Genomic DNA, 10,682 nt, shown 5'->3' with positions numbered 1-10,682 from the left:
TTTTATAAACACACGTAAAGAAACAAACCAATAAACAACGAGACGAGAGGAAGTAAGAAAGGACAGAAGAGGGAATACACACAAGACGGAGGGGGGAACAAGAGGAGAAAGTTGTACGCCAGACTGGCAGTCTGGACAAAACCCAGCGTGATCCAGTCTGGAACAGCTAGACAAGAAAACAACAACAACAACAACAACAACAACAACAGGACTGACAGCGAGTTTTTTTCGAAAAAGTGCAAAAGTTTGCGCATAATTCTCTAATGGAGCATCACAGCGTGTTTTGCAGTGACACTGGAGTGTGAAATGACACACACGAACAAATGGGACTGCAATAATCTTTTGATCTAGACCCCTATAACAAAATATAGCTATATTGTTTTAATCAATTTGATTTATGTATAGTATTTTATTTAATGGGAACTGTGTGGCACAATTAAATATATGGGACATTCTAAGGGACATCTTGGCTGTGATCTGACGCGATGAGCCGAGACCTGAAGGCTGACAGTGTGGCTCAAGCTGCGGCCACGGTGATCGTTGTGGGGCCGGTGGACGGCGGAGACATGCTGGACGGGAGCACGGCCGTGGACAAACAGCGGGGCTTCTCCTGTCCGGTGGCCGCCTCCAGAGAGCCTCAGCCCGGCGGCAATCACAGCGACGCCCCGCCGACCCGAGCGGACCTCCTGGCTCCATCACAGCAGGTACAGCACTGGCTCCCATCATGGAGCAATTTTACATTTTTCATTAAATATATATTTCAAAAGATGGAAATCCTCTTGAAATATAACATTTTATTAAAAAAAAAAAAAAAAAAAACAGGAGAGACAGAGAGAGAGAGAGAAGTCTACATTTTCAAACAAACAAGCAAACATCTAATAAATTCCACAAATAAAATGTAATAATAATTGAGAATAGTGTAAAAGCAGCATTTTTCATGAATAAAAAAATAAATCAAAGGTTTTTCTAAGTAATTTCATGAATAAACAAAGACAAATCTATAAGAAATTCCATAAATTAGTTAACAAACAAATCAGTTTCAGATGTAGTGAAAATAGATGATCTACAAGCCCAGAACGCTTTGTAGATCTGCTGTTTTAACTAGTTTGGGTCCCGGGCAAACGTCTCTCGTTTGGGTCTTGAGCTGAAAAGTTTGGGAGCCACTGAGTACAGTACAGGGCCAAACTTAACTCCCACAATCACAGAGTGTACCAAAGTGTAATCAAATGGACCCACATTGTACACTCTGGGAGTTACAAATCAATACATTTATAACCTGTAACAAATTGATACATTTGTAATGTGTATTTATGCTACATTTGTGATTTACACTCTTACACTTGGGTCCATTTGGTTACATTTTCAAGGTTCAGGGTTGTACTTTATTGTTACGTCTTTTGTACAGGTAGTAAAACGTATTCTTTTTCGGCTTCCTTTTATATACGATTGGAGTTATACATCGATACATTCGTAACGTCACGTGTATTTGTAAATACGTTTGTGATTGACAATATACTCATACATACATTATTGGTCAATAGGCCTACTTGTGTGATTTGTATTTGTATATTCTGGGATTTAACACAGATGATTATTACTGTGTTGTGTGATGTTTCGTCCTGTCAAATATAAATATACCACAGGGCAGGCTAACACGTGAAAACGAGTCATTCTATAAATTCTATAAGAAATAGAATCCCAACTGATAAAAAATATATAGTATAGGACCTAATTTGAGTCTTTTTTTCCCCCTTTTTCTTCTTCTTTCTTTTTACTATTTAGCTTGCAAATAGTAAATAGATAATCACATTGAAGGGGGAAAAACGTGCGAAACGAATAAAATACACAGTATTATGCATTTCATTCCAAAACCTACAATTGTACGAACGAATAAAATTGTCCCACTTTGGTTGTTTTCGCAGGAAGCATTTTGCTATAATAAAAGAAAACAACACTCTATTAAATAAAATGTGTCCATTGAAAAGCTGCTTCGTTCGGTGTCAAAGACAAGTGTTTATTAACTATTACACCGCTATCATGCGTTCCAGTGTGTCTATTTGTGTGGAGGAATATGCCTCTCAAATTGTTTAGCCTAGGTCATAGTATTTATTCGTTTTATGATTAGGTCTGTATATGTAATATGTCCATACAGGGCGCTGGCGCAAGAGAAGTCACCGAAGAGTCGTTTTCACCACTAGGATTATTTAAAAATGGGATATGAACGGAATTCTTGGAGATTATTCCAGTAATAGCTGTCATTAATGGCTCAGATTTAGCTTATTGTAGGCTATTTTATAACAATAATACATGTATTTATCCAGGGGTCAAGCGGACACAGAACAACCTCCTTCTCCGTTCTGGACATTTTGGATCCCAACAAGTTCACGAGCAACCGGAGGCATCACGCACACGCGCCGACATCACGCACGGAGCAGCGGGACGCGCACGAGGAGGACCGCGAGCCGCCGGACACCTGCGGGGACGGCAGCGCGTGCACGAAAAACACAATTAGTAAGTTTAGAATCAATTCGTTTTTAATTATTATTATTAGGGCTGCGTGCGTGTCTAATATTAACTTCATTCATTCAAATATGTGTGATATCAAATTGAGTGAAATGTTTAATTTGTATAGCCTAGTCTAATATTAACTTCATTCATTCAAATATTTGTGATATCAAATTGAGTGAAATGTTTAATTTGTATAGCCTATTAAAAGTACCGTTTGCGTTCCAAGTCTTTCTAAGCAATTCACAAAATTAAACCTGTAAGCAATTATCTAAATTGCTGGTTCTCAGCTTGGGGTCCGGGGACCGTCAGGTGGTCCACACGTGACCCTTGTTAAATGAACAGTTTAGGTTGGGGAGAGATCAAATGGGAGGTCCGTAGTCCAATGCAATGCTTCCCAAAAGTGGGTCGGGACCCGTTTGTGGGTCGCAGACACATTTTTATGGGTCCCTTGGTGTTTTCGTTTGCTACATTTTGTTTTTATTATTATTATTCAAAATATTTTCTAAAACACCTTCCCAATAAAGCTATTTTTTTTCCCATGAATTAAATACGAAATTCATTGATTTATTTTTTTAGACAAAAATCTACTAAATTCCATAAATTAGATTAGAACACAAAGGTTTAAGAAGTACAGTGAAAATAGCCGATAGATCGTATAGTTTTAGTCCTGGACGAATGTCTAATTTCTCTTTTTGGTCTCAGCCAGCGTCAGGCTAAAAAGTTTGGGAACCACTGGCTCTATAATGCATATAACACAAGGGGTCCTGGAAATGAAAAAGGTGGACAATCTGAACCGCTGCTCTGAAATCATATAGAAATGTGTTTGAGTTGAAATCCTCTTCTTTTAAATCCTTCTCTTCGTCTCTTCGGGAAAATGAAGAAATAAGCCTTTATATGAATAGGCTACATAAAAAAAAGAAAAAAGAAAAAAAAGAAGAAAGTTGATAAACGTTTTGGTCGTTTTGGCTTCTATCTATCATGGTCCATTTCCCTTAGTCAAATTATACAACGATATTGTACATTTTCATTTCAACTGCGGCGGTTGTTTGTGCACAATTATTCAACTCGAGCCTTGCACAGCCCTTAGCCTATAGAAGCGAGAGGAATTATTTATGGCGAGCTGTCATAACTGTAAATGTACTCAATAGGCCTTTATGTCCTAATAGGATAAAGATCCAATTAACTCCTTAAAGAAAAACAATTAAAAACCATTCGATTTGGCTTTTAATTTGAACCCCCAAACGAGTGTTGCATGCGTGTGTGTGTGTGTGTGTGTGTGTGTGTGTGTGTGTGTGTGTGTGTGTGTGTGTGTGTGTGTGTGTGTGTGTGTGTGTGCGCGCGCGCGTGCGTGCGTGCGCGCGCGCTAAATCGATATTCCATTATTGAACGGTGAAAATATCTGTTCCAGCCAGCTGCTGCTTGTTGTCGGGTGGAAACCTTGTATGTCCAAAACCGTTCGTTTTGTATTTATCAAGCACATAACGCTGCGTTGTGTGCCTCAGTCCCTCTGCCGTAGTTCTGTACGACAGTCTTGCGTTGTGTGGTGAAGCAGGGCTCTACTTTACGAAAAAAAACGAAAAAAACAAAAAACAAAAAAAACGAGATACGTGGTTTCTGCCCGACACACCGACAGTTCCCGTGTTCCAAATATGGATGCAATTATAGACTTAGTTATAAGCTCTTGTTAATATGCTTTTCGTTGGTTCGATATTTATGAAAAGCACCTAAACAGCTTTAACTTTCAGAGTTAAAGTTCAGAAATAGCACGGTAACCGATCTATGTTCAGTTGGGCATTACAAAGAAAGAAGTTGCAAAACGGAGGTACGAGGTTTATGCCCGACACCAACGCTAGCCTAGACGTTGATAATCCATTATATGACTCATTAGAGCTGTTTGTAACTTTTAACTCACCCTATGTCCTCTCAACTATTTATTGAATTATTATTGATATATTCGTCTATTTATTTATTTATGTTCAAGCCTATATGTTGGCCCGGCCATCTATAGCCTACCGCTTATATTTGTTAGAGTGAGCAAGTGGGGTCGATTAGGCTACACACAGATTAAGACGGGCATAAATTAGCCGTCTCTCTGTTTATTAACATAAAACTAAACTTTGTTCGTCATCTCAGACTGAGGACGATCCGTTCGCAAGACAAACACAAAAAAAAATGTTTTAGGCCTGTTTATTTCATGCGTCATGTTAAACTTAAAGACACTGAAATAATCAAATATATATAAAAAAAAATCTATCCGTATTTGGCTATAACTAAATGTTGACCTGCAAGTTAACGGATGTAAAACGTATTATGAGAGTTAGTGAAGATATGATAACGAGGAGGCCAATCAGGCCATATAGCAGAAGTATTGACATCTAGGCCTATCAGATGCATGGACTTTTCCTTCCAAGTCACAGAAAATTAATCGAATAGATCCGATATATAGTTGTCAAATCGTTCAACAAATTACAGTGGCATAATGATTAGTTAATATATAGACCTATATATATATATAGGTCTATATATATAACACACACACACACACACACACACACACACACACACACACACACACACACACACACACACACACACACACACACACACACACAGTAGGCATACACGTTAATTACTAGCCTACTACTAATAATAATAATTAATTAATCAAGATCAAAAGTAAAATAATATTTGTTATGTGGCCTATTATTGAGCTGCATTTTTTTCTCTCTCACTTTTAATATTTTGACATGATTTTCGTTTTAATCCACTGCTTGTCAACGTCGGGTCTGCATGGGGGACCAACCAGAGATACAAATTGGACCCTCATCATCCATAGTTGATGTCCTTAATTCTGAGAGTGTGTAACATGTGTTGCATGCTGTATTATGTTATGTTTATTTATTTGACTTGACAAGCACAATGGATGAACCAAAAGTTCCCAAACCTTTTTCACTCTTCTTCCTAAACATTTGTTTTCAAATTTATGGAATTTCTTAGATTTTTTTCTTTTATGTATACATGAAATTACTTAAAATAATAATTAAAAAATGTTTTGAAATAATAATAATAATAAAAAACCAAATGCAGGAAAATAAAAAATAAGGGGCCCATAAAATTGTGTCCGCGACCCATAAATGGGTCCCGACCCACTGTTTGGAAACGGTGGCTTAAAGTAGGCTGTACAGCAGAATGCTAGTTTTCAACACCATGGTACAATTGATATCAAAATGGGCGTCCTTGAAATGAAAACGACGTTTGAGAATAATTATTTTAAATCGTTTAAAAATGACCCCGTCCTTTGTTTTCGAGCAATCAACGCGTCATTTCACGGCACAAATGACTAGCCTACTACTAAGCGGATTAGATCATAAATGTTTACAATTCCGTTTCACAATGAATAGACAGTTGATGTAAAAATGTGCAAAACAAAACCTGGCAAATATTTATTACTCTGAGTGCGACTGCGAACCTTCAATTTTCGAATAAAACTTCTTAATTATCTCCGCCAAAACTAAAAGTGCGTGCACCCAACACACGATGGGTAGATGATGGCTATTACAGTAAACCGATTTATTGTCGTAGACAGAGAGACAGTCACACAGGGTGCATTTCATGTCATTGTGTTAAAATCCTCACTGTTAATTGAACCATTTATAAACTCCTGGTCTAATAGGTTAAATTTGTAATTGTAGCAGCAATCTCAGGCAGATTTAGGTTGAGCCCCAGATGGCTCTAAATACATGTTGCTTTTAAAATGCCAGCAAGTGGTTTTGTTTTTCATATACAAACATGAAAATGTATTCCAACTTTTAGTAATTTAGGCCTATTTATATAGCCTACATTTTACTGGTCCAAAAATAGTATTTATTCCTACTTTTATTCAGGGTATAAGTTTAAAAAATAGATTTTGAATATATTTATACTTTATTTATTAATATTTATTCTATATTTCATTAAACTTAATTTGCTGTATTTATTTCCACTTGAATATCTAACAATGACATCCAGTTTTGGAAGGTTGACAAAATATGTTACGTGTTAAGTGAAAAAAAAAACAAAGTACACTATGCCTATATGTAAGTGTTATTTTGTGAAAGGTTTTATCTTACGAGTATAACAACACGTTTCTCAACCCTAGGTCTGGGGACCATGCAGGGGTCCAAATGGAACCTTTACAGGACCAGAGTTAAATAAACATTTTTTATTTAAGGACTTGTCTATTGGGGCCACCCGAGATAAGAATTTGCATCAAAGTGGGGGTCCTTGAAATAAAGGATCCTTGAATGAGGGGTCTAATGAGGGGGCGTGGCCCACTCAGTGTCCTAATGACAGGAATGTCCCCAATCAATTTCACTGATGGACAAAGTACAGTATACTCAACTACATCTCTGCTGTCTGGCCAAAAGCTAACATTTACAGGAAATGAAAAAAAAAACATCTAGCTCAAGTGGAGTTAGAGGAGGTCTTGGGCCAAAGTGCTTTTTACTACTTTTCTTTGGTTTGTAACCAACACACAGACATACAGTAAGGTGTTCAATAGTACTGAAACTATAATAATTAATAATCCCTGTGTTAGCTGATCTGAGTGAGTAAAAAAAAAAAACAGCAACGATATTCAAAAACTTTCAGTACAAAAGTACAAATTACAAAGTACATTTTCTTTTGAATATCAACACACACCCACTTGACCATCTATATAGTTTACTCTTGCGCAGCGTATAGCCACAACTATTTCACAATCTCTGAATGCTAATCGAGTCTGGAAGTAAACCCCCTGAATGCCTATTCTGGAAACTGCCATCTGTTTGTCATTTCCGTTCACGAAAATATGCTAAAAAAATATATATGTTAAAAAGTTTCCAATATATTTTTGAATTTCCATTTCTGACAAGCTATATGGTTCCACTAACTGGGTTTACAGTATAGGACAAATTTGCATGACTGCAAAGATTAAATGGAAGTGGGGAGGAGGTGGGATATCCGTCTTACTCCCGGATGATTTCCAGTGGTTCCTCTGCAAAGAATTAGAAAATTGTCAACAGTAGGGCTGTCACGATTATGACATTTTATATTACGATTAATTGTCACTCAAATAATGGCGATTAACGATTTAATTGTGTTTTTGTCGTTGACAATTACATTTCTGTTTGGCTTTTAGGCTTTGAAGTTGCACATGGTAGATATGACACATAACCTAAATTTACAAAGAAATTACTGACATATTTGACAACTTCATACTTAAAAAAGAACATTGATAGTGGAAATAGCCGATCTACAAGCTCACAACGCGTTGCGATGCGACGCGTTGTGAGCTTGTAGATCTGCTATTTCCACTATTCTTTACATGGAAACGATTATGACGATTGTGAAAAATAATCACGATTATGTCAAATAATCACGATTAGACGATTATGTAGTAATTGTGACAGCCCTGACTCAACAGTCTGGCTTGAGAGACTACCTAAACTTTGAATCAAGTATTGAGTACTTTGATCGCCACTATATGCCGTGATGATGAGACAACTCAGACAAGGCAGGTGGTTGGACTTCCTCCAAACAGACAAGGCCTGACGGCTGACGCCAAGGCCCCCCCTGTGATCTCTGGCGTCCCCCCAATGGAGGCCTGGACCCTAGGTTGAGAAACACTGGTGGTCCAAATTGTACCCTCTCACAGTTACAAATGGATACACTGAGGATCTCACGGTGTGTGTGTCACAATCTGTCACATGCCATCTCTGCATGCGGGTACAACTGTAAAACAATTGCAGTGGTATTTGGCACTTTAGTGTGCATGCGAGGACAACTACATTTTTGGACTGGCAAAAAAGGTTCAAAACGATTAGGCAAATACTGTTGAGTGTCTGCCATCATCGGCAGTCATTTTATGTAGAGGAGATGCTACCATTTATATCCATAGCATTTGGTAGTCTGCTTGTGTCTAGCTTGCAAAGAAACTATTGCGATAATGATGTTGCTATAATGATGTTGCTTGCATTTGGACATTTGGTTGCTTGCATTTGGAAGTCTGTAACTCTGACAGTGTACAAATGGAACCAAATGGTTAGGGTTAATTTGGTTCCATTTGTACAATGTCAGAGACTGAGTTAAAGGAGAATTCCGCTCTAAATGGCTTTCCTACCTTGTTTTGTTGTTAATTTGTCTCCACAAAACTTCCCCAGATTCCCCAGAAGCATTATTGTCCATTTTGGCTCATATTGCCCCTTCATACATACACTATAGACGTAGCAACAACATTAAACTCCAGGCTTACGATATTGTTAAGATTCTGCCAGTGGCGCAGTCGGTAGTGCTGTCCCCTCACAGCTAGAAGGTCCTGGGTTCAATTACTGCCGGGGGATGCTGGGGGCGTGTTCTCTCCTCTGCGTCATCAGCGCCCACACCCTAGGTGGGGTTGGCGAAAGGGCATTTTTGTGTGGAGTTTGCATGTTCTCCCTGTTTCTCCTAGTATAGGTACCCTCACAAAAAACATGCAGTAATCCTGGTCTCTATAATGCCTCCTCCTGGCCAGCCGGGGTGCCTAATGGAGGGGAAAGGAACTGGTTGGAATAACGTGTTCCTTCCACGCGAATAACGTGTTCCTTCAACGCGCTACGTCCAACCGGGGAAGCTCCCCCCTGTCAGGTGATAAGAAGCGGAATGCTCACTCCTCATGCACTGAAGGAAGCATGAGCTCAGTTTGGGGCCCTCCCCAAGTTGGCAGAGGGAGCGCAGCACCCAGGATTACAGCTTAGGCAATTGGCAGAATTTGGCACCGGGTGAAAAATCGTGAGATAAAAATGTATATGAAAAAAAAAAAAGAAACACTGCTCTATTCGACAGTCCAAATAAAGACATTAAAATGTGTGTGTGTATGTGTGTTCCCAGAGGAGGGCTACATGTACAGGGGCTCTGAGGACGGCGGTTTCCACCGCACGCCGCTGACCCCGGACTCGGAGGCCGCGGACGAGCCGTACAGCAGCGAGGAGAGCAGCTCGGCTCTGGCCAACGGGGACGGAGACGTCAGCATGAGCCACCACGAGGACCCCGACAGGGACAGCAAGAGCCCCTCCGGAGGAGAAGGAGGCGGGGGGTCCCACCACAGCCAGTCCGGGGGCAGCCAGTCGGGCGGGGGCGGCGGCAACAAGCCCAAGCGGAAGCGCTCGGGTTCAGACTCCAAGTCGGGGAAGCCGCGGCGCGCCCGGACCGCCTTCACCTACGAGCAGCTGGTGGCGCTGGAGAACAAGTTCAAGTCCACGCGCTACCTGTCCGTCTGCGAGCGGCTCAACCTGGCGCTGTCGCTGTCGCTCACCGAGACACAGGTCAGTTGTGGGAAAAAGTACTTTTTACTTTAGTAAAAGTGTTTGTGCTGCAATGTAGAAATATTCTGTTACAAAGTAAAAGTCCGTAATTCAGACTGTGTTTGAGTATAAGTGCAAAAGTGTCGGTGTCAAAATGAACGTAAAGTACCAAAAGTAGAATTAATGCAGAAGGTCACATTTCACACGTTTTCAAATGTATAAAATGTATACAAAATCTTTTGAAAATAGCTGCTGAACAAGCTGATGCAACGCATTGTGAGCTTGTAGATCGGCTTTTATCAAATGGCCGAAATGTATATAGGGCTGAAGTGGTTACTGTATGTTTTGTGATAATAATAATAAGTAACTAGTAGTAACTAACGTTTTCAAATAATTGTAGTGAAGTAAACACACAATATTTGCCTCTGAGATGTAACGGAGTAGAAGTAAAAGTACATAAAAATTGGAAATACTCAAGCAAAAGTATAAACACTTCCAAACTGTCTAAGTACAGCACTCGAGCACACATACTCACTAGTCGCTTTCCAACCCGCTGACCCGCAGGTCAAGATCTGGTTCCAGAACCGGCGGACCAAGTGGAAGAAGCAGAACCCGGGCGCCGACACCAGCGCCCCCACGTCGGGCGGGGGCGGGGGTGGCGGAGGGGGAGGCCTGGGCGGCCTGAGCCCACTGAGCCCCTCGCCGCCCATGGGCGGACACCTGATGCACACGGGAGGCTACGGGCACCACCACCCTGGTGCGGGGGGCCTGGTGCAGCTGCCCTTCCTCACGCCCGGCCACGCCGCCGTGCTCTCGCCTTTCATGCTGGGCTCTCAGACCTACGGCGCGCCCACTTTCTACACCACGCACCTGTAG

At 40.5% G+C, this 10,682-nt stretch overlaps 1 protein-coding gene across 1 annotated transcript; it reads left to right on the top strand.

Annotated features, from left to right (window-relative positions):
• Positions 1–485: 485 nt before the first annotated feature.
• Positions 486–10,682, top strand: nkx1.2lb (NK1 transcription factor related 2-like,b; the record flags this gene model as incomplete). Its single annotated transcript, XM_080746667.1, has 4 exons — positions 486–704; positions 2,322–2,511; positions 9,394–9,827; positions 10,371–10,682. 4 exons carry the CDS (start codon positions 486–488, stop codon positions 10,680–10,682), a joined length of 1,155 nt encoding a protein of 384 aa, XP_080602793.1.

The sequence above is a fragment of the Nannobrachium achirus genome, assembly GCF_963921795.1.
Source record: "Nannobrachium achirus genome assembly, chromosome: 17".
NCBI classification, from domain to species: Eukaryota; Metazoa; Chordata; class Actinopteri; order Myctophiformes; family Myctophidae; genus Nannobrachium; species Nannobrachium achirus.
The sequence above is the reverse complement of the archived record's forward strand: the minus strand, read 5'-3'. Positions and strand labels throughout refer to the sequence as shown.